This window comes from Tamandua tetradactyla, chromosome 8, assembly GCF_023851605.1.
Source record: "Tamandua tetradactyla isolate mTamTet1 chromosome 8, mTamTet1.pri, whole genome shotgun sequence".
Taxonomy (NCBI): Eukaryota; Metazoa; Chordata; class Mammalia; order Pilosa; family Myrmecophagidae; genus Tamandua; species Tamandua tetradactyla.
In genome coordinates, this window is record NC_135334.1 from 94,480,378 (window position 1) to 94,504,334 (window position 23,957).

A 23,957-nucleotide genomic window follows, 5' to 3' on the forward strand; every position below is an offset into this window, starting at 1 on the left:
TTAGACAAACATTTACCAAGACCCTTCCCTATGCCTAGCCCTTGCCTAAGAATACTATCCTTGCCCTCAAGATACTTTGAGTTTCAGCCCTAAACTTGCACAGCAGGACTCCCAGAAGTGGGAACAGTTCCAGTGAAAAACATTTCCGGCCCCTCCCAGCAAAGGCACAAAGGTGGTGGATTTGCAGTCTTGGGAATCTAAGCTGATTCTCCATAACCCCTCCACCCCACTGGTCTGCTGATCAATGAGCAAGAAGACCAACAGAAAGACGTAGCAAGATGACAAGGACCTGGGTTGGCACCAAGTAAGAGCTTGGTTCCTCTCAGATGGTAGGTGGGATGTGGGCGAGGACCAAGTCTTGTTCATCTCTGAAATCCTCAGGGACAGGATGGGGTGGAAAAGGGCCCAGGTTTTGGCATAAGAGGATTCTGGAATGGAATGTGGGTGCTAACAATTGATGCGCTATTTGGGCACACTATTTAACCTCTCTGTAACTTAATTCCTGCGGTGTTCTTAAAACATGCTTATGAACACCTCTCACCAATAGGGCAGAGCGCTGTCCCCTCCCCGGTATGTGGTGCTATAAGACTTTCGAGGCTAGATTAGAAAGTCCACGAAGCTTCTGTTGGTTTCTCTTGGAACATTTGTTCTGGAAGCCTTTAGCAGCAGCCACCTTGTGGAGACACATGAAAGGGGTTGGCAGGGAGTGTTGCAGAGAGAGCGAGAAATGAGAATAAGAGAGTTGTCTGAGGACCCCAGCCATTACAGTCCCCAGGCACTTGAGTCTGCCCAGTCTGGGCAGCAGATGTGTGGGTGAACAAGTCTTCAAGGTGACCCCCGCACCCAGCAGCACCTGCCTCCCTCCTCATGAGAGAAGCCCAGTAAGAACTGTTAGGCTGAGCCTAGTCAATCTCTAGATTCGTCATGTAAAGCCACTGTTTAGGGGTTAGTATATTAGTTTTCTATGCTGTGCAACAAATTACCACACATTTAGTGGCTTCCAATGGCATGCATTTATCATCTCTCATTTCTGTGGGTTAAGAGTCTGGTTACAGCTTTGATGGGATCTCACAAGGTGGCAATGAAGGTACCAGCCAGGCTGGGTTCTCAGCAGATACTCAAATGCAGAAGGATCTGCTCTGAAGCTCCCTTAAGTTGCTGGCAAAATTCATTTCTTTGCAGTTGTAGGATTTAGGACAGCTTGCTTTTTTTTTTTCTAACTTTTTAATTGGGGGGGGTGTTTACAAGGGGGATTTATTAAGTTCCAAGTTACAATTCAAGACCACAGGAATGTCAAAATTAAGGCATCAACAAGAGGATACCTTCACTGAAGAAAGGCCGATGGTATCCGGGTTCCTCTTCACATGGGAAGGCACATGCCAATGTCTGTGGCCCTTCTTTCCTGGGCTGTTTTCAAAATGGCTCTCTCAGCTCCTGCAAGTCCTTCCGGCTTCTGCTAAGGCATTTTCTTTCTTCAAGCTTCTGTGCTTTTCTCCAAAATGTCCTCTCTTAAAGGACTCCAGTAAGTAGATTAAGACCCACTTTGAATGGGCAGGGTCACAACTCCATGGAAACAACCTAATCAAAAGGCCCTTCCCAGAGCACTCACCTCCCTCCATCTTGGGTTTGGTGAATTCTGCCCGGGAGCACAGAAATACCCCCCACACACACACTTTAAATTTCCTGGTGTACCTTTCTTCTTTCTCACCCTTTTGCCTTCTAAACCTTTCATCTGGTGCCGGAAACCCGGGAGAGGAGCGCGGGTGCCGCCTGCCTGGCCAGAGGCACCCTGGCTTCCTCTCTCCTCCTTCCTCCACATGGCCAGCGACAAGGGATCTCTCGGCCCGCCACTACACCCACCACAGATTGGGTCAGCCCCTTCCCTCCCAGCCCTGCTGCCGGGTCTCACGGTTCCGAGAGAGCCTGTCGGTTAATTACTCTCCGAAAATTGTGAATTCACGTCAGGTTCTCTTCCGAGGGCTGAGGTGCACGGGGACGCCCGCAAGCCTCACACCCTTTCCCAGGACTCGAAAAGCTGTGGGGACGCCCCGCTTCTCGTCTCCCTCCCAAATTCAGGTCCAGGACCTGAAAGGGCCTCAAACCAGGGTGAGACGTCCCCTGGGGAGACGAGCCCCCCCCACCCCCGCTCGTAAGAGCTCCGAGGACTCTCTCACTCAGGGCGTTGGGACGCCGACACCCCCTGGGCCAGTCCTTTCTCCTGTGAGACCCGTCAGTATGGACAGCAGGTCCTCTCTCATGGGCCTGAGGATGGGACTTCCGATTTTAATATTTTTACAAACCTCTGCAACTTTTGCCAGAGGAAAAATGGGCCGAAATTCCTTATGTCCAGGCTTTTTTCCTTCTGCGCTCCCGCCCCTCCCTTTGTATCCTCCTCTCCCTCGCGGTGCTCCAGTCGCCATCTTGCCTTTCCCTCCCCCTTCTGCTTCGGCAACATCTCAGTCGCCATCTTCTCCTTCTCTTCTTCCTTCTGTTCCAGTGACGTCCCAGCCGCCATCTTGCCCTCCTCTCTCCCTTTCTATGCAGGTGGCACTCCCGCTGCCATCTTGCCTTTCTCTTCCTCCTTCTCCGCTGGTGCCGCTCCAGCCGCCATCTTACCCCCCTCTTTCTCCCCCCGCTCTGGCAGCATTCCAGCTGCCATCTTATCCTCCCCTTCCATCTCCATCCAGTCCCCCACTGTCCTCAACAGCCTTGCCCTCCTCACCTATAAGCTCTCATACCCACTCAAAGAACTCTTTACTGTCCACTACCACTACAGGGAGCTGCGGGACCTGAGGGGTTAGTTCGAGTACACACCCCTTTCTCCCTAGCTGACCTCTCAAATATTGAGAAATGGCTAGGTTCATTCTCCAGCGACCCAACCGCCTATACTAAGGAATTTCAATATCTAGCTAATGCCTACGATTTAACCTGGCATGACATTCATGTAATCTGCTCTTCTGCCCTAACTACAGATGAAATGGACCGCATTTTCAATGCAGCCAGGGCTCATGCTAACCAGGTGCATATAACCGACCACACCATGCCGGTAGGGGCCGAGGCTGTGCCAGACCAAGAGCCAGGGTGGGAATATCAGATTGACACTGATATTCCCACCCTCCAGCAGGAAGAAACGGGCAGACTAGACAGGACAAAATGCTCACATGCCTCATAGTAGGCATGCAGAAAGCTTCACATAAAGTAGTAAACTTCCATAAGCTAAGGGAAATTACCCAGGGTCCTAATGAAAACCCGGCCACTTTTCTACACCGGCTCACAGAAGCCCTCTCCCAATATACCTGCCTAGACCCTGACTTGGAGGCTGGTAAAACTGTTTTAGCCACACAGTTTATATCCCAATCAGCTCCAGATATAAGGTGTAAACTTGGAAAAATTGAAGACGGTCCTCGGGCCCCTATCCGTGACCTGGTAAACATGGCCTTTAAAATTTTTAATACTCGTGATGAACTAGAGAGGGCAGAAAAGGAATCCCAGGACCGCCAAAAGGCGAATTTACAAACCCAATCCCTGATTGCGGCTCTGCGGCTCACTTCAATGGAGAAGAAGCCAGCTATAACTAATCCACCACCAGGAAAGTGCTTCAAATGTGGCCTCGATGGACACTGGTCCCGCCAGTGCCCCAATCCTCGACTGCCCAAGAGACCATGCCCTCTCTGTGGTACAAAGGGACACTGGAAAAGTGACTGCTCCTCGGTGCCTGGCCGTGGAGGGGCTGTCCTTCCAACCCCTAACCCACTGCTAGCAGTCCTGGGCCTGGCCACTGACGACTGACCATGCCCAGCCTCAGTGACCCCGATCATGAGCCCAGAGTAACAATCAAAGTAGCGGGTAGCCCTGGAATCAACATCAGAATCCCTCTCCTCTCTACATCGCCAACTCATCTCACTAGCCCAGCTCCCTGCCTCCTCAACTTCCTTCAGGGACGCATGAAGGAACTATCCCGGGTAGCAATCAACCAAATGCTCCTGCATCATTATCATCTCCTGCCTTCCTCACCAGATTCTTACAGCCAGCCTCCCCACTCCCCTGGCCATGATGGTTCCAGCCTATAACCCCACGCCGCCCCATTACAGCTGGAAGTAGCCAGAAAGATCTCGGCGCCCTATTATCACAAAAAGGCTGGAATGTTAGATCGGGGGAACAGGGAAGGGCACTGCAATTGGAGTTGCGGAAGATATGTCGCCCCTCCCAGCCTGACTTTCAGAACTAATGAACCACCCCTTCCAGATGTCACCTGACCTCCATCCTTAAAGCTGCCCGCGACAAAGCCCACATGCGCACTCACCTCCCTCCATCTTGGGTTTGGTGAGTTCTGCCTGAGAGCGCAGAAATAACTGCCCCACACTTAAAAAAAAAAAAAAAGTCCCTTCCCAATAACAGGTCTGCACCCATAGGAATGGATTAAAGGAACATGGCCTTTTCTGGGGTACATAACAGTTTTGAGCCAGCACACCATCTCAGCTTCAATAGCATACATGTTCTCAGCTCCCATATCGCTATTTCTCTTCTTTATATTGTTTTTGTCCCATGTTACCTCTTTATATTTTGGGCATCCATTGTCAGGATATAGGCCTTTTCTTTTTCAATTGTATTCTGATTTTTGTAGGAATTAAGGAGCAGAGTTATATCTTGAGGTTACAGTACTACTGGGTTTAAGATTTAAAAAAATATATTTTTATTGATATATCTTCACATACACAGTCCATCCAAACTGTACAATCAATGGTTCACAATATCATCACATAGCTGTGTATTCATCAGCATGATCATTTTTAGAATATCTGCATCACTCCAGAAAAAGAAATAAAAAGAAAAAACTAATACATACCATACCTCTTACCACTCCTCTCACTGACCACCAGAATTTCCACCTACCTAATTTTTTTTGTCCCTTATTCCTCCCCTATTATTTATTTTTCTTATCCTTATTTTTTTTACCGATCTGTCCATACCATGCATAAAGGCAGCACCAGACACAAGGTTTTCACAATCACATATGCACACTGTAAAAGCTATATAGTTATACAATCATCTTCAAGAATCAAGGCTACTGGAATACAGTTCAACAGTTTCAGGTACTTCCCTCTTGCCACTCCAATACACCATAAGCTTAAAAGGGATATCTATATAATGCATAAGAATAACCTCCAGGATAACCTTTCAACTGTCTGAAATCTCCCAGCCACTCACTGAAACTTTATTTTGTCTCATTTCTCTCTTCCCTGTTTTGGTCAAGAAGACTTTCTCAATCCCATGATATAGGGTCCCAGCTCATCCCAGGAATCCTGTCTCTTGTTACCAGGGAGATTTACACCCCTGGGAGTCATGTCCCATGTAGGGAGGAGGGCAGTGAGTTCACCTGCTGAGTTGGCTTAGAGAGAGAAGCCACATCTGAGCAACAAAATAGATTCTCTGGGGGTGACTCTTAGGCATAATTATAAGTAGGCTTAGCTTCTCCTTTGCAGGAATAAGCTTCATAGGGGCAAGAACCCAGCTCGAGGGCTCAGCCTATTGAATTGGTTATTCCCACTGCTTGTGAGAATATCAGGAATTCTCCAGATGGGGAAGTCGAATATTTCCTCCTTTCTCCCCAGTCCCCCAAGGGGACTTTGCACATACTTTTTATTCTCTGCTCAAACTACTCTGGTATATATCGGGACATCACACTAACCTGTACAAACCAACACGATCTTATGCCTTATTTAAGATTCCATGTAATTACAGTCTTTGAGTAAACTGACCATACAAATTAAATTAGATAATGTGTTACCCAAAATATAAGTTTTGCACCAAATAAAAATCTCTTCCTTTGGTCTCACACAGAAGTTGAAGTTTGAAAATATGGACCATATCATCCTTTATCCTATATATTGATTTACCTTAGTCTTATTCAGATCAGCTTCATTTACATCTGTAGTCAAAGTCTGATCACTTTTTCAACTTTTTTAACAATTGCTTTTTAAACAATTGTATGGGGTAATGTTTACTTTCACAGGCAGCTTGTTTTTTTCAAAGCTAGAAAGAAGAGCAGAGAGAAGGGAGAGAGGAGACAGAGAAAGAGAGAGGTAGAGAAAGAGTGGGAGGGGAGACTCTACGCTCTTATGTAATCACATACATGCGATCATTATGGGAGTGACATCTCATCACCTTTGCCAAATTCCATGGTTAGAAACAAGTCACAGGGCCTACCCACACTCAAGGGAACAGGGTCACGGGGGGGGGGGCACTCATTTTAGAGTCTTTTTGCCAGAGGTGGTTTGTTAAGGGCGATGGATAACTGATACAGTTCTTTACCTGTCAAACTGGGATCAATCACACTATCTCTATGTCGTAGAGTTCCTGCAAGGACCCACTGACATTCAGTTGCAATGTGCTTGGCTCTGTGCCAGGTAGCGGCATGGCTGGTCAAGGATGACGATGATAACAACGGATGACATAATTCCAGCACTTCACATATGTTTACTTGATTATTCCTCATCACAAACCTGTGGAGGACTAGTCAACCTCTTTTACAGACCAAGAAACCAAGGCATACAAAGGTTAAGCAATTTGCCCCAAGTCACAACAACAAGCAAACAGGAGAGCAACGAAGGACAGATATGCAAGTAGTTTGCTCCAGAGGCCAGGCTCTTACCCACAGCACATTCCTGTTAGTTTCTTTCCCCTCTCCCTAGCGCGGCACCTGGCATACGGTAAAGATTCACGCTTGCTGTTGATGATGTGAATAAGCTGGCAGCTCTCAGAAGGTGCCTCTACTACATCCAGAACAGGGAGTGCCTGCTGGGTTTGGAATTTCCTGAGGATATCTATTTGCCTTCCTTATTGAAAAAGCAAGCTTTGGTGGCAGACTAGATCTTGGTCCTTTCTACTTGTCCTCACCCCCCAGGGCTCATTGCCAGAGCCCTGGATATAGTGAGTGCTCAGGAAATTCCGAAGACTGAATTACAGACATCAGTCTGGACATTCAGCAGGCAGCGAGACCAAGTGGGAAGCAGCGTGGACCTCACGTCCAAAATCATAATCAAAAAACCATTTGTATGGGACTTTTGCAGTTGATGTTCTAGGAACTCACCTCATCCAAGATGAGAAAGTTCTGCCAATGAAGGAGGGAGATGGTGGCTGTCATGCTCTCCCACCTGCCCTATGCAGAACTCTCCTCAAGGTCTTGCTTCAAGCTGGAGACCCTAGTTTCTTGGACCCACACAAAGCACAGGCCTGCAAATACGCAGTTTGGGCTAAACAATCATTGCCTTCCCCAACTAATGGAATTATATTTTTCCCTTGATATCACAAAGCCTAGCATGGCTCCAGGCACTTTACAAATATCAGTGCATTCAATCCTCATAACAACTATATGAGATAGGTAACAGAATTGTCTTCATTTGACACATAGGAAGACAGAAATATGAGAAGTTAAGTAACTTGCCCAAGGTCATCGCAGGCAGGACTCAGGTCCTGTAAGCTTGGCTCCAAAATCTACCCTCTTAACCATACTCTGTACCTCTGCTGCTTCTTTCTCCTCCCTGCTGGAGGAAGTTAGTATAGAAGGGGCTTCAGCCAAGTCCAAGTCAGAAAGGACAGGCCTTTTCTCCTCGACACTGTCCATCACACCCTGGCATGGGGCGGGGGGGGCGGGGTGTGCTCCTCTGGGGAAAAGGGCACAGGAAAATAGGACTGGACCACTGGGATGGGGAGAGGTCTGGGAACCAAGGGTCCCAGCAGGAGAGCCGAAAGCTGTCTGCAGACAACTGAGAGGCTGCGAAAGACAAGGAGGCATGTCAGGAGGCAAGAATGGGACCAGTGCCTGGATGCTCCGGCAAGATACATTTCCAAGTAACACAAACTATCTCCAATGCCTGTCCCTGCAAGTGTACACTCCAGCTCTTCCTGACCCCACCAGTGGCTCTGTCTCCATGTAGGAAATTGACAGTAGTGACTTGCAGCAGAAGCTGGAGTCACATAGACTTAGGCGTGAGTCCCAACTTGGCTGTTTCACGTATGGATGACCTTGGGCAAAGGACTTACTCTTGCTGAACTTCAATCTCTTCATGGGAAAATGGCCATCTAAAACCTGCCTCACAGGATTTTGTGGATACCAAGAAGAAAATCACATAAAGTGCTGAGTTTGGGGCCTGAGGCCTGGTTATAGCAGCCAGAATTCAGAGGAGGAAGAAAAGGGTGGGGTGGGGTGGAGAGGGACATGAGGGAGAGACAGCAGTAAGGATTTCCCTTTCATCTGCCAAGTGAGCCCCCAGGACAGTGGGTGCCCTGCCCCATGTGGGCAGGGACTTTAACGCTGCAGGCTGCCCAGCAGGGTTGGTGGGTGGATGGAGTGGGCCTGGCCTGGGGGTGGGAGAAATGGGGCAGCTTTGTTTCTGCCAGTTAATTAAATCTGGAATGCTAACAAGCCTTCAAAACAAAACAGAACTCAAATACTCTTTGGATGGGTTATAATAAAATGGTTCTATCTGAAATCACAAAAGCTTTTTTGCTGCAAACAAAGGCTCAGAGGAGAGGAGGTTCAGAAGCACAAGGGTAAAAAGTTCAATGAAACTCTGGGGGTGCAGGCCCCCCACTCAGCAGCCCTGCTGAGAACTAAAAGAAAGCAGAGGCCCTGGAGGAACAGTTGCCAGAGGCCCCAAGAGACTGAAACACAAATGTGAGAGGAAGAAGGCACAGGCTTGAGAAAGCATCTTGTCCCACCCTTCCATTTCCCAGATAAGGATATTGCGGCCCAGGGAGTAAGATGCAGAACCAGGATGAGCACTCAAGTCTTCAACTCTCTCATTCAGTCCTGCACAGGAAAGGTTACCAGGCACTGCCTGTGTGTATCTAGAGGGCCTGAGGCCTCATGGAAGCAGAGGTGGAGTCCTAACTTTAGTGGGTCCTGTTATGTACCCTCAGAGGCTTAGGAAAGTCCAGGTGATAAGAGGTGAGCAAGAGCTGCCTGAGGCTCCCCCCAAAGCAGTAGCACCTGCAAAAACTAAGTCTCCAGAGGCTGCTACTCTGAGATGGCCTGGGGAACCAGAGGCTCTGGAGCCCTAAGTGCCAGTCCCAGCCCTGCCTCCAAGGGCAGTGTGCCTGTGGCATCTCACTAACTTCTAAAAATTGAAAGAGTGAGTGGGACTTAAGGGCCCTTCCAGCACCCTCCCTTTTTTATTTTTTTTTTTAAAAAACAAATCTGAGTCTGTGATGGTTTGGAACTGTTATGTACCCCAGAAAAGCCATGTTCTTCTAATCCCATCTTGTGGGAGTAGACCTATTGTTGGATGGGACCTTCTGATTAGATTGTTTCCATGGAGACGTAACCCGCTCAATTGTGGGTGGGACCTTTTGATTGGATGGAGATATAAGACCCATTCAAGGTGGGTCTTAATCTTTTTACTGGAGTACCACATGAAGAGAATAAAAGGCAGAAAACAGACAGCTCAGAGCCAACACAGAGCAGAGAGATGAAACCAAGTGACAGACGTTTGGAGATGTTCGAAGACAGACAGAAGCTCAGAGAGGAGGCCACTGGAACCAGGAGCTGAAAGCAATGAAACCCAGGAGCAAAGGGCTAGTGAACATCGCCATACGCCTTCCCATACGACAGAGAAACCTCAGACATGACTGGCCTTTCTTGAGGGAAGGTATCCTCTTGTTGATGCCTTAATTTGGACATTTCATGGCCTTAGAACCGTGAATTTGTAACCTAATAAATCCCCTTTGCAAAACCCAACCCATCTCTGGTATTTTGCATTCCAGCAGCATTAGCAAACTGAAACAGAGCCCTGCTTTAGTTTATGTTATGGACTGAACAGTATCAAGTTGTAACTCCCAGTCTTGTGAGTCGGATCTTACTTGAAGGATCTTTGAAGATGTTATTTGCAGGGAGCGAAACTGGATTAGGATGGGTCCTAATCTGACTGGTATCCTTATGAAATAAGGAAATTTGGACACAGACAGGGAAGACAGCCATGTGACAGAGGCAGAGACTGAGTTATGCCACAAGCCAAAGAATGCCTGGGGTGCTGGTAAGCCACCACCAGAATTCCACAGACTTCAGAGGAAGCATGGCCCTGAAGACACCCTGATACAGACTTCGAACCTCCAGAACCGTACATTTCTGTGTTTTAAGCCACTCACTGTTTGTGGTACTATGTAATGGTAGCCTTAGCAAACTAAGTTTAATTCAGTGGTTTCCCTTTGTTCTTAGGATAAATACAAAAATCCATGCCATTGCCAACAAGGGAGGCATGGCATGCTCTGGCTCCTGCTTATCTCCCCAGCCCCCACCCACACCTGGTTCTCTCTGCTCCAGGTTATTATGGATCCCTGCTGGAACCAGCGTGGAAAATACAAATGCCTGGAAACAAGTGGTTCTGACTATGGGTGTAAACCTCAAAGAAATTCTTACAAAGTTCCTAAGAGATCATTTAAGATGATTTCTGGGCTTGGGATGGTACTGCTTATTAAGGGTGTATCGTGCTGATGTGTGTATCCCTTGGGATGGCTGAGAGTGGCAGTTTGTGGAAAGTGTAGGCAGAGCTTGGACGTGTGGGCTAGAGTACCCACCCATATGAATGCCTACGAAACTCTTTGCAATGCTGAACAGAACTAGGGGAAGGGAGAAAAAAGTGGGGTGTACCAGGGACTGTCTTTCTCTATGCCCCTCCTTCAAGCTTTTTACAGTGGCCTATTTGTCAAGATAGAAGGACAGAACATATTTCATTTAAAGGACTATTAGCTTGACTTCTAGCTTTTAAAAATTTAGACATGACATATATATAAGTCCCACAAATGACAGGTGTGGGCCTGCATATAACTGTGCTTACCAGAGTAGCCAGGGAAAAGATCCAAAGTAAAGAGAAGAGCGAAAGATTTAAGCTACAAATGGTGTTTAGCTTAAAGAATAGAAGGTTGTGGAAAATTGATTCATGGGATGGGGGTTGAGGGAAAGATGATTTAGAGGAGGGAGAAGCTAGTATTAGGAGGAACACGACAGTTAATAAAGAGGATGCACAGGTAGATGAAAGATGGCCACAGATTCTTGACACTTCTTCTAGCATCTATGTCCCTCCCCTTGAATTTGGACTGATCCTGCAACTGGCTTTGTTCAATAAAATATGGTAGACGTATCATTGAGTAACTTCTGAGGCTGAGCCTTAAGAGATCTGAGGTTTCTACTTTTGCCTGTCTTGGAATGTCTTCTTAGAAACCAGCTGCAATGTAGGAAGTCCAACTATTTTGAGACCACTGCCTCAGTCATGCTGTGAGGATGCCAAAGTCAGCCACATGGAGAAAAAGGCCAGGTGTGGGAGCAAGGAGATGCCAGACATGTAAATGAAGCTTTCCTAGACCTTCTATCCCAGCCCAGTACCAGGTGAATGAAGCTAAGTGAATGACCCCAGCTGATGCCACATGGAACAGAAGAACCACCCAGCTGAGCCCTACCTGATCCTCAGAATCATAAGCAAAATACAGTGTTTGTTGTATTAAGCCACTAAGGTTTTGACTTGGTTTGTTATGTAGTAATAGATAACCAAACTAGATGCTGAAATTTGAACAAAAGGAAATGAACTTTGGTGGCAGGATAAGATTTACTTATTATTTTTAAAATCATAAAGACCTTCCTGAGAGCTGGGATGATTAGTTACTGGACCAAGTCAAAGAGAGAGGGGACGCATCTGCCAGTCCATATCTTCCGGAATATGGTGGATACCTATCTATCTGAAAGGGCTTTAGCATCAGCGTATATGGAGGCAGAGGACCAGACTAAATGGCCTCTAGTCACAAGGAATCTCTTTCTTATCTCATCACACATCCAGGGAACTCCTTAGACTATCAGAACTGTTTTTATCTTGGCAAAGGAAAATGTATAAATATCCTTCCTAGTAACCTTGGTCCTCCTTCCCCACCCGACTTTGCAAGTAGGCACATACTTGCCCTGTATCTGTGTAGGTTTGGTGAGTCCCCGGGCCTATACAGGGATCATGAAAAATCTACAAAGCTATACTGCCCACTTTACTATCAAAGAATAGCCTGGGACTTGATGCCTGAGCCCTGGGAACAGGGAAATAAAGATGTGAAGGTTTTCCTGTTCATACTACATATCCTGGAGCAATCATCACCATAATTATTGTTAGCTATCATTTATTGAACACTATGTAATAAGCAAGTTACATGTACCAATTTACTCAATACTCATTTTTATCACCATCATTTTAGAGTAAGAATTTGGAGCTCAAAGTAGCCAGATAATTTTCCGGAGGTCATGATGCTGGTCAGTGACAGAGGCAGGATTTGAACCTGGGTCTGTTTGCCTCCCCACAGCACCCTGAGGTAAAACAGGATGGATTTCTGCCTCTGTATGTGTCCTGGTGTCTGTGAATAGTTAACCTCTACCATCATGGACTTTTGTTTTATAAAGCACAGTATTTCCTTTATTATATATATATATATAACTTTTTCAGCCTAGATTCAGGTAGTTTCCTATCTCTCCATCAAAGAAGAAAGGTCCTACACATTACAAGAGGCAAAAAAGGCTGTTAGGAAATAAAATATTTTAAATCTATCCAACACAATTTTTCAATTTTTTTGAGTATCACATTCGGAAGTGAGAAAAAGAAAGAAGAAAAAATGGTACTTCAAACAACCAGACTTGTAATAACCTTAGTTAGGTCGATAGCACACTCTTTATATTTTTTTCTCCAAACAGGTGCAAAGCAGGTTGAAGTGTTCCATGCGGATGCTTTCCGTACCTTAATATTTTTTTTTACTCCCAGTAATCCCAGCCAATGTTTATCCAAACTCTCTGAAGCATATTATGAAGGAATCTCAATTATAATGTGGGGCAAACATAATGTGGGGCAACAACAAATATTCAGAAACACTGACAAGCTGTACCTCAACTTCTCTTCTCAATGCAATGGCAATGTTACAGAATGCTATCCAAAATGTACTTTGTTTTTCTTCAATTATCCATTCTGAAGACACAAGTCAAAGACAACTCATTGAGTGAAAAGCCTCAGTAAACACACCTAAATGGATGAAAAGTCTTGAAAGAAGATAGAACCATAAATAAAATTAAGAAATAAAACCCCACAGAACCTAAGCTGTTGAGTTTCAATAGGCATAAATGACATCTCAGCACTGTATCTAGGTCTGTCTTCTCTATGCTTCTCTATCTGGGCTGGCTGCACTTGCTCCCAGTTTGAATCAGCACTAGGCAACAGACTGGGGTGCTCTGTGAGAATAAGGGTTAGGAGACAGGGGATGAGGTTCATTATGGAAAGGTTAACATGCTTCTTAAAATGCTTTGATAACAGGTTCCTAATGGCATGGACTGGAACCCATACTCATCTTTCAGGTCACAGCTGAAAGGCTACTTCTTCCGAGAATTCTTTGCTGGCCATCCCAAGATAAGGTTATATGACTGTTAAATCATTCCATATTACCTTGTACTCCCTGAGAACAGGGACCACGTCTGCCTTGCTCTTCACAGAACCACAGCACTGGACATGGAGCGGCATCATAAGTATTTGTTGCATCACTAAAAGAGTCAATGGTCTTTTCATTGGCTCTTGTGGGCTTCTGGCCCAAGAGGTTGTCCTGGTAGGACACCAGGACAAGTATCCTGTAAGATGGTTGTGAATGTTCTCACTTTCCCCAATGGTCAGGGACAGATTCCCCAGGAGGATAACAAAGATTTCCTCAATGCAGGCTCCACTTTTACTTTCTAAGGAGGCACCCTGGATAGGCAGTGGCTTCTTGCTGAACCAAGACCATGTCCCCGGCCTCAGAGGAGATTCCATTTTATACCCAACATGAAACAGCCTCATGTCTAGGGCTGGGCTGGGGACAGCCTTCAAGATACTGGAATTTCAGGCAGGAGTGGACACCTGAGCCACAGGCCTAAGACAACAGCTGTTTCCATTAAATTGGCAATGGCCTACTTAGGCCTTAAGCTTCTGCTAATAACCATGCAAATACCCAGCTTATCCTGACACACTTAAATCTCAGAGTGGTAGGGAATGTCATGGCCCTAGCCAGCTGCTGGCTGTAGGAGGGCTGTGGGAGCATGCTGTTTCTATGAGCAATGCTACCCTTCAGATCTGAGTCCTGTGTCTCTCCTCAGGCCATGCCAACCCCTATGGGTGAGAAGTCCAAAGGGCCCAGGGGAATGAGTCTACCTGGAGTCTATGAGCACCTGGTGTCCATGTCCCAGACCAAGCTCTTGGTGCTGGGGATCCCAGAATTCCCTGCTCAACTGGCCTGAAGCCTGTTTGGGTCTTATTCACAGGTCCATCCTTCAGAGGTGGATGCTACCTCCTACAGGTATATCTTTAGGTTTGAGGGGTAGCCAATGGGCAGCTGTAGGGACAGTGTGCAGACTAGGCTTGTACATGCAGATCAACATGCCCACATGCATGCATGCAAAGGCTCTTGCAGTGCAGGACTGAGCAGGGATTGGTGCATAGCTAGGGACCCCATTTGTTGTCTGGCTTTGGTCCCTGCAAAGGTTAGGAACAGGCCTGCCCATGAATCTGCCTGTTGGAGACCCTGAGAATAAACTTGGTGATGTTACTCCACTCCATGTGCTGGCCATCACTAGTGCCTACTGTTGCCTCATTTCTCTCTTCCTTCTGTCCCGAGGAGGCGGGAGGGGGTCCAGGCTAGGCTCACACTGGTGCCATTTGGGGAGAAAAAATGGAAGGCCCAGTATGAGTAGTGTTGCCTGCAAATGCAAACACTTACACAATGGGGTGAGGAGAGCACAAGGAGTTTAAGCTTGAGTGTACCATGGGTTTGGGTGGTTGCGAGCAAGTGAGTGAATAAGTGAGGGAAAGTTAGAGAGGAAAAGGAAAGTGTGCACTGAAAAACAGCTTGTGCATGACACAGAAAATGTGTGTGTGTGCGTGCATGCACGAGCATGGGGTGGAGATGGTACCTGGTGGAGACCCTGTGCCTGTCATGGAACCTGGGGCCTGTGCCAAACTGAGGGTCTGGGAAAAGGAGAAAGGAGACTATAGTTGTCTTCTGAGTGTGGCTGCTGATCTGTGTGTGAGAAGAGAGCGTAGGTGTGGAAGAGAGAACAAAAGAGGGAATGAGAGAGCAGAGAAGTGCATCCATCTCTAGGAAGCATGCATAGTGGAAGGGGGTGTGCAAGAGGAAGAAGACATGCAGGTTTCGGAAACCCGCCAGGTGATTCTGATGTACATTCAAGTGTGAGACCCACCCCTCAGCACAGAGGAGCAGGAGGAGGGCAGGGACCAGGTTTCTTTGGTCCATTACTAAACTCAAGCTTTTAACCTTGCACTTGGCACCTAGCAGATGTGAAATAAATACTAGATGGATGAATGGGGAGGGGAAAAAAAGGCAATATTCAGATGTGTGAGCTTAAAGGGATTAAGTGGGTCCCCACAGGGCCCTGTGACTCAGAGGCAGGGCACGTGCCTGAGCGACTGTGGGTATGTGCATGTGTGTACATGAGCATGAGACTGTGACGAGTGAGAACACGTGTGTGTGAGCACCCGTGTTCCAGGAATGTGAGCCAGCATGCCAGTCCCGGGGGCAGCTGGTGGCTGCCTGGGGGTATTGGTAAAGCCTGAGGATGCTTTCACTCCAGAAGTCTTCAATCTGCGAGGACTCTATGACCTGCCGGTGCTGGCTGAGGTCTGGGTGACCGAGGCTGAGAGTGTTGGCCACGTCCCTCCTGCCAGCGGCGTGTGTGGGAATGAGTGAGTCACCGTGCATGGCTGGCCCTCTTTCTGCCTCGCCTCTCGCCTCGCTCAGCGGGGATGACAGCAAGGAGGGGAGAGATTATTGAGGGCTGTATTTTTACACCATCATTATACAATTGCCTGCAGTGGTCACAGGCTCCTTCTGAAGCCCCAACATCCCAGTTCTCTTGGCCTAATCACCTCCATCTCTCTCTATGAATGCCCTGCAGTTCAGGGCAGCAGTTTAGACTGATGAACATTTGTGAAAGCATACCTTATACTGTTCTCCAGAACCACCCTATATAAAATGCCAAACCAACCTCCAATCCCTGCTTATCCACCTCTTGGCTTTGATTTTTTCCATAGCACTTACTACCATCTGCCATACTATATATTTTACTAATTTATTTTACTTATTGTCTCTTTCCCTTAATAGCCAATGCCTATTCAACATTTGCTGCATGCTCTTTCTGCATTTAATTCATTTAATCCTCCAACCACTCTATACAGTCATGAATACCGTTCCTCCCATTTTGAAAATGAGGAACTAAGGCAGAGAGAGGTTAAATAACTTGCCACTGGTCACCCTGCTGAAAAGTGGCACAGCCAAGCCTGATTCGAGAATACTTGCTTTTCATACAACATTGTCCTGTAAAGGTAGGACATTTTTGCAGTTTGGTTCACTAATGAATCTCCAGGGTGCCCAATAGTGCCTAGCTGCTGTGGCTGCACAGTTAATATTTAGCGAATGAATGGATACTGGACATAGAGGACATGGAGATGAATTCGAGATGGTACTTGTCTTCAAAGAACTCATGGTCCCATGGAGGAAACAGACAATTATTGCAAGACTACATGAGGATGGCATCATAGGAGTCTAGAGAAGGCACATAATTCACCTGGTCCCTGGCAGGCAGGGCTTCCCAGAGGAAGGACACAGAAGGGGACAGGCACACTGACCTTGCCTATCTCCTCCACACCTCCTCCCCAGGGACAGACATACCCGCGCTCTTCCTGCCACAGTCCACAGGGTACTAGACGATGATGGTGGCACTGATGGTGTCAACAGAGGCAGAATAGGGTAACGGTCAGGGGCAGAAGGCTGATCTGGAGCGAGTCCTCACTATACCAAACACTAGCTCAGTGACCTTAGCCAGACTGCTTCCCCTCCCCAGGCCTTGGTCTTCTCATCTATAAGATGGGAATAGCAAATGATATCAATTTCATTGGGCAGTGGGGAGGATCATCTGAGATATACGTGGAAAAGCATTTGGAACTGCCTGGCATAAGGAAGGAAATGTGACCATACCTCTCCTTCCTTTCTATACTGGCTTCTGGCTTTTTGGAGGAAACTGGGGAGAGGGTTGGAATTAAACTCATAATGCTCCTTATTGTAGCTTCTCTGCTGCGGCTTCCTCCTATTTTCCAGAACCAGTTCAAAGCAGAATTTGTCCAAGAAGCTTTATCAGGGCAGGGGCTATGACTGTTTTATTCACCCCCCATAGCCCCAGCGCTTCATAGCAGGGGCTCAACAAATATTTGTTGAATGAACGATCCAGCGATTATATTTATTCCCACCTCCAGTACCTCTGTGAGGATGAGATTTCACATTGCTGTCATTTCCATTTTACAGATAAGGGGCTGGAAGCCTGGCACTGTTCAGTGACTTGTTCACAAACGCACCGATCATAAGCAGAACAGATGGACTGAGCAGACCCCAAACTCCTTGCTCTTGCCTCCACACCAGGCTCCTCTCTGGATTCCTATACATTTCTGTGGATTTTTTTCCAACCAACAGAGCCATCCCTGATTGTAGAATCATCTCCGAATTCTATGACTCATATCTGAATCAGAGAACTGCTTAATAGTTGAAAGGGACTTTTGAAGTCATCTAGACCTCCCACCCATTGTGGAAATTTCCTCTCCAATGTCTATCTAGCTGTTACGTGAATGCCTCCAGTGCTGGGGCACTCGTTTTTTTACCTCTTGAAGTATCTAGTTCTATGGCGGCACTCCTTTGAGAGTCAGAAAGAAAGTTCTGTCTCCTGTTGGCCAAGAGGCCTCTCTGAATTCACATGTATTGGGCTTATGCCATCCTCCTAAAATGCATGGAATGAATCTGCTGCCTCCACCTTCAAGACAGCCTTTCAGATATTCACGGACAGTTCTCACCTCCTTTCAGAGAATTCCGTTCTCCAAGCTAGCTGTTTCTGCCCCTACAACGATTCCATCCTGGACCATCTCTACAGGCCAGCCAGGTCCTCTAGGAGTTTGGGGTAATGGCACCTCCTACTGGATAAGAGGTGAACTGCAGCAAAGGATGCCAGAGGAGCTTCGTCAGTGGCTCACACATGGTTAACTGCTCATTTTAAAGTCATAGCTTTAGAGTCATACCTAGTTGTTTTCACTGTCCACCTTACAGAGCATCACATGAAGACTCCCGTCTGAGACTTCTTGCCAATGGTTTTCTGCCAAGCTACAGATTTGGAACTTCAAAGTTAGAATTTAAAAAGCTGCTTTTTAACCAAAAGGTTTGGAAGGATAGGTATAGAAAGGTACACTGGTATTGTAGGATTATGGTAAAATTTTTTTCTTTTTATCACTTGTCTTTATTTTTCTATTTCTACAGTGGACAATTTTTATGGAAAAAAAGTTTATAAAAAGAAAAATAAAACAATAAATAATAAAATCTCCCCCCTCACCTCTTTTCTTTATTCCTTCCAAGGCTGGGTATTTGTTGACATTGGGTCATACTGCTACCTGTGGGCAGGCGTGCCTTGGTAATGACCCCATGTGTGACTGCAGTCACCTCCCCATCAGGCTGGCCAGCTAGACTCAAGAAGCACAATTTTATACTCACAGCCGGGTTTCTCACTGGGGCCTTCAGGTAGTTTCTCCACATCATCCACCCCACCACATTCATCCCACATTCAGGTTATTTGTTCACATTTCCTAATCTTACCTCGAGTCCCTGAGGAATATGTAACACATCACCAGTCAGTGTCCATGTCCCCATCAGCCCCGGACTCTCCGAATTTTCTCCCTTCTCTCTACCCTCCCAGCGCAGCCTTAGCTGCTGGCTCTTCCCACTACGTGGGCCTAGAGTAGCTCCAAATAACAGGTCAGAAAGACAGCAAGAGTTAGAAAAACAAATCCCCATTTAAATGAAGACCTATGGTCCAGATGAGTCACTCCCTTTAGAACGGAATTCACAGCTAACAAGGTTTTATTCCAGCATCAGTGTCAGCTCTGAGCTCTGTAGCGGGGACAGGGGGCACCCGGGCGCTGGGAAGACTCACCCAGCAGCCTCTCACTGCAGCACATGTCCAGGACCCCTCCCTCGGAGTCATCAGCAGTGTAATTCTTTCTCTCACTCCTGCAGCAGGATGAAAAATGTGACGCTGTTGAGCTGGGGTCAAGGCAAAATCCTGAGCAAAGACAAAAAGCCTTTCACTCTTACATTCTGTGTCTTTTGAATAACCCCACCCCATGAGAAGGAACTGAGAAAAAGACCCACAAGCTACCATGGGGGCAACCTGCAGAGGTGGAAGCAGGATTTTGCAGGTATCTTCCAGTGGAATCATCTGCTTCAGCATCCTCTCTACTCCAGCAGGAGGGCTTATGATGTGCGGAGCATTTTACAAATTTTTACCACACTGACTCCACACTGTGGGCCCATGAATTAGGGATCACTAAATAGGCTCAGAGAGGTTAAGTAACTACCAAGATCACACAGCTAATTAGGGTGAGCTTGATTTGAAATTAAGGTCTAAGATTCCAGGCTCTTGCTTTCACTGCTGTGTTATTCTGCCTCTTAGTTCCTGTGAGTCTGAACCATGAGTGAGCAAGAAGAGTTTGGATAACACAGTTCTGTATCCAGCTCCCCAAGGCCTATAAACTGTCCTGCCTCTAGGGTTGCCCCACATAAGGCCTCAGGAGACAGAACGTGGTACACAAAAAAATTCTTCTCCAGAAATAGCTAGAAAAGTAGCCATATAACCTTGTGCAAGGGCCATGCTAATCTCTATCATTTCAATTTTAGTACATGTGCTGCCGAAGTGAGCCCTCCATTCTCATGCCCCTCTTCCACTTGATCTCTATTATCAATATTCTATTTCTTCTGAAATCAGGAACCCCTCTTTCTAGTCCATTAGGATACTTATAGGATTGTACTAGGGTCTAGCTTTTCTCTTTTACCCAGCATGTTGGAAAGAAGTTGTCAGAGATCAGCCAGACCCCATGAAGTGTCCTTCACTTCCCGGGGGTTCCCCTACTCTGGGAATGACCTGAAATGCAGGCATGAGCTCCAATGGCCCCATTTGCCCTTTACTTCTCTGACCTGTGGTGGTGTCTGACTGATCCAAGGGTGGATGCAAAAATCTCGCCCCTGTACATTTAAAATGCTTTCTGGAGGGCCAGGAAACTGCAATTGCTGGTGCTAAATCACAGTAACCACCATGCCCTGGAGAGAAGGCCCTGAATATCTGCTTCTGAGGGCTTCCCACCTGTCTCGAATCTTGACTGGGCAACATGTCTGTCAAGTCCATGAGATGCCCCAGGAGCCTTCCGGTAAGCTCCCACATTTTAGTTTAAGCCAGCTGAATTCGAGCTCTGAAACTGGCAAACCAAGGAACTGTATTACAACTCTGTTAGCATAATACTTCCAAGTCCCAGAGGTCAGTTGACTCTCTCCCTGATAGTTCTGCAATACCACCTGTCTGAGTGGTCCTGGGGCCTATTTCAGGTTCAGCTGCAGATTTTAAACAATTAAGAGCAGACAGGCTGAGTTAAGGGTGACCCTCTCATTCCGGCATTTTGCACTTAACTGACATTGCATTTAAAATTTTTCCTCTCACTCCAAGTGGCACAGTTTTTGAGACTTTCAACTCCTAGAAACCAGCTCTCCTGCAGAGAAAGGGCTGCTCACTTTTTTTTTTTTACATGGGCAGGCACCAGGAATTGAACCCGGGTCCTCTGTCATTGCAGGCAAGCATTCCTGCCTGCTAAGCCACCGTGGCCCGCCCAGGGCTGCTCACTTTAATACCTTTATTAAATACCTGAACCCCTCCATTTCTTTCCCTGTTCATCACCTCCATTTTGGTTCAAGCCACCATCATCTCTTGCCTAGATTACTGTAGCATTCTTTTAACTGCTCTCGGCATCTGCCTGGGCTGCCTCTGATACATTCTCTACATGGCTCCAGTGCATATAGCTCTAAAGGTTGTGCAGTTTACAACCTGCACAACTGGATAGGGCAACTCTTGAAAACTGAACACTTATTATATAAATATCTTCCTCTACAAATGATTTAATGACATCCTATTGCACTTAGAAAAAGATAAAAACACTTTAACATAGCTTGCTAGGTTTTTCAGTCTGGCCCCTGTTTATCCTTCCAGTCTTCTTTCTTTTTAATAAAAAAAAAAGCTTTTTATTAGAGAGGATGTAAGTTTACAGAACAATCATGCCTAAAATATAGGATTACCACATACCATCCTATTATTAACATCTTGCACTGATGTGGTACATTTGTTACAACCGAAGAAAACACATTTTTATGACTGTACTATTAACTACAGTCCATGTTTTAACTTACAGTTCGCTGTGTAGTGCAGTTTCATTGATTTTTATTTTTTACTTTTTATTCTATCACCATATACGCCACCAAACATTTCACCTTTTAACCACATTCAGATATATATTTCAGTGCTATTAATTAAGTAAAAATATGGACTGCTTTATGAATTTGCATATCATCCTTGATGCAGGGACCATGCTAATCTCTATCATTTCAATTTTTTTTTTTTTGCATGGGCAGGCACTGGAAATCGAACCTGGGTCTCCGGCCTGGCAGGCAAGAACTCTGCCTGCTGAGCCACCTTGGGCCACCCTCTAACATTTCAATTTTAGTACATGTGCTGCTGAAGCGAGCCCTCCAGTCTTATCTGTGCTCCTCTTCCTCTTGACCTCTGCATTTCAGCCACGTTGGACAGACTCTTTTCTTCATGGTGTCTCTGCATATGCTCTTCTCTGCCTGGAGTGCGCCTCTAGCTCCACTTTACAATTCTTTTCACTCATTGCACTTGCCATAGTTTTAAGTTACTTTTAAATTTATGCTGTTATTTGATTAACATCTATCTCAATCATTAGATGATAAGCCACCAGAGATAGGGACAATTTCTGCTTTATTTACCACTGTGGCCAGTGCCTGGCTCATAGGAGGTACTGACTAAATTCTTGTTGAATAAGTAAATGTTGCCCTGATATTCTTAGAAAAAGCATCAAGAACCTCAAACATGACCACTGACCACTGAATGAGCTGCCTTGTGGACAGGTTTTTAGTTAAGTCACTTAGAACCCCCTCCACAGCTGTGGTCTGGAGCAGTCACAAAATTACACATTTATATGGCCCCTCATCTTGCAGAGGAGGAAACTGAGGCACAGAAAGGGGCTCTGACTCGCCCCACCTATCAAGTAGGTGGCCACGGGGATCGAGAACAGCTATCCCCAACCTCCCTATCCTGAGCTTTTTCTTTCTTTACTCTAAAGACCACCCTAGCTGGAGAGCAGCCCAAGAAGCGTGGCTCCTGGCTGGGTGCAGAAAGGTAGCCAAAGTATCCAGAACCCCCTGGAAGGGGACCTGTGTGTGACTCACACCTGCGTTCACACCTTAAGCCTCCCAGGCCCGAGCAGCGTTCAGAATAGCTCAGTGCTGCATGTGTGCAGCAGGCTCTATAAATAAGCTTCCTAGAAAATGACTAATTTCATAATCAGAAAAGCAGAAAGAGTAGCACCTTTCAACTGCAAATGAAAACTGAACAAGACTCCTATTCTCTGCCCTATGGTTGAAGGACGCCAGGTAACCCCAGCCAAAATCTGCATGTTTAAGTTGTTCAGGGGAGAGTTTTAATAAAATTTCTAAAGGGAACAGATACCCCATTCAGGTTGGACCAATAAACCCAGGCTTTGGGCACTATTCTCCCTCCCCTCCAAAAAGCAGAAATAGCTGCTTGCAGTTGATTACTTCAGGCTCCTTCTCTGCTTCCATCAGCCTGGGATGGAAGCAGAAAACTGGACTGTGACAACAGGCAGCAACTTGCTGGGCTGGCCACCCACTGCTGCTTTCAGAACCAGGGAACCCCAGAGGTGAAAGGACTTGGAAATCACCCAGCCTGTCCCTCATTCACTGATGAAGAAGTGCCTGGAGGGGAAAAGAACCTTTTCAAAGCTATTCTCTCATTCAACAAGCATTTGCTGAACATCTCCTATGAGCAAGGCACCGGAGCTATCACAGGAGTACAAAGATGAACAATCTAGACCCCCGCACTGCACAGCTTCTCGTCTTCTCAGAGAGACAGGCAAACGTGACTCCACAAGTACACGACACCTTGGGAAGGGCTCAGCTCAGGTTGTGGTGATGGGGGAAGGAGATGGGATGTGTTTTCCAAGAGGAAGACAGGAGCCGACCCTTGAAGAACGTTGCTGGGTGGATGTGGGGTCACAAGGGAAAGAACTCATGAAGTGCCAACAGCATGAGGAAGACATGGAGGCCAGAGAAGTATGGAACATTAGGTGCTAACTGGTGGCTGGTCAGTGGATGGGAAAGCAGATGGGTGCTTGGCCTCAGCAGAGGCACAGGAGTGCGAGGCAGGCCTAGATGCCAGGAATCCTGCCTCCTTGGAGGGGCAGCCCTCTCCCACTTGACCATATGGCATCCCTGCATCAAGAGAAGCTACTGGCTCCCCATCCCTGGCCTGGATGAGGAAAGTCTATAACAGGAAAGGGCAGGCAGCAGGGACTACGGTGTGGGGTCGAGGAATGAAAATTAGACCCAGATGGTGGCATCTGATCTGGTCCCCAACTACTCTTTTAAACTCCAATCCCACATGCTATAACTTTGGACAACTCCTTCTTTTCCCTGGACCTCTGAAGCCCATCTATCAAATAAGGTGGTCAGATTCTAAGCTTCTTGCAGCTCGAATACCATCACCTTCATTTGTTCATTCATACGTATGAGGTTACCGGGTGCTGGAGTAGCTACTCTACCAGTGTTGGACACTGGAGACATGACTGAACCAGCTTCTAGGAGCTCATCTCTGGTGAGGGAGACACAGGACTTTTGTGGGCTGGCCAAAGAGTTCAAACAAAGGATGTCCAGGATGGACTAGGAGAATTTCATCTCTGCCTGGCGGCTGGGATGGGGCATGGGTGGGTGCTGCTAGGAGGCATTCTGGA

At 46.7% G+C, this 23,957-nt stretch overlaps 1 protein-coding gene and 1 pseudogene across 1 annotated transcript in view; both read right to left on the reverse strand.

Moving 5' to 3' along the window:
• The window catches only part of PTPN5 (protein tyrosine phosphatase non-receptor type 5), a 35,600-nt gene extending 21,812 nt beyond the window's left edge, over positions 1-13,788 (reverse strand). Inside the window, exons 1-2 of the mRNA XM_077114784.1 lie at positions 13,751-13,788; positions 13,458-13,636 (exon numbers count right to left, since the gene is read on the reverse strand). Of these exons, the coding sequence (XP_076970899.1) occupies positions 13,458-13,636; positions 13,751-13,788 (217 nt within the window). The remainder of the gene's footprint in view (positions 1-13,457; positions 13,637-13,750) is intronic.
• A 7,656-nt stretch (positions 13,789-21,444) lies between these two features.
• On the reverse strand, positions 21,445-21,544 carry LOC143645395 (U6 spliceosomal RNA; annotated as a pseudogene).
• Between the last annotated feature and the right edge of the window lie 2,413 nt (positions 21,545-23,957).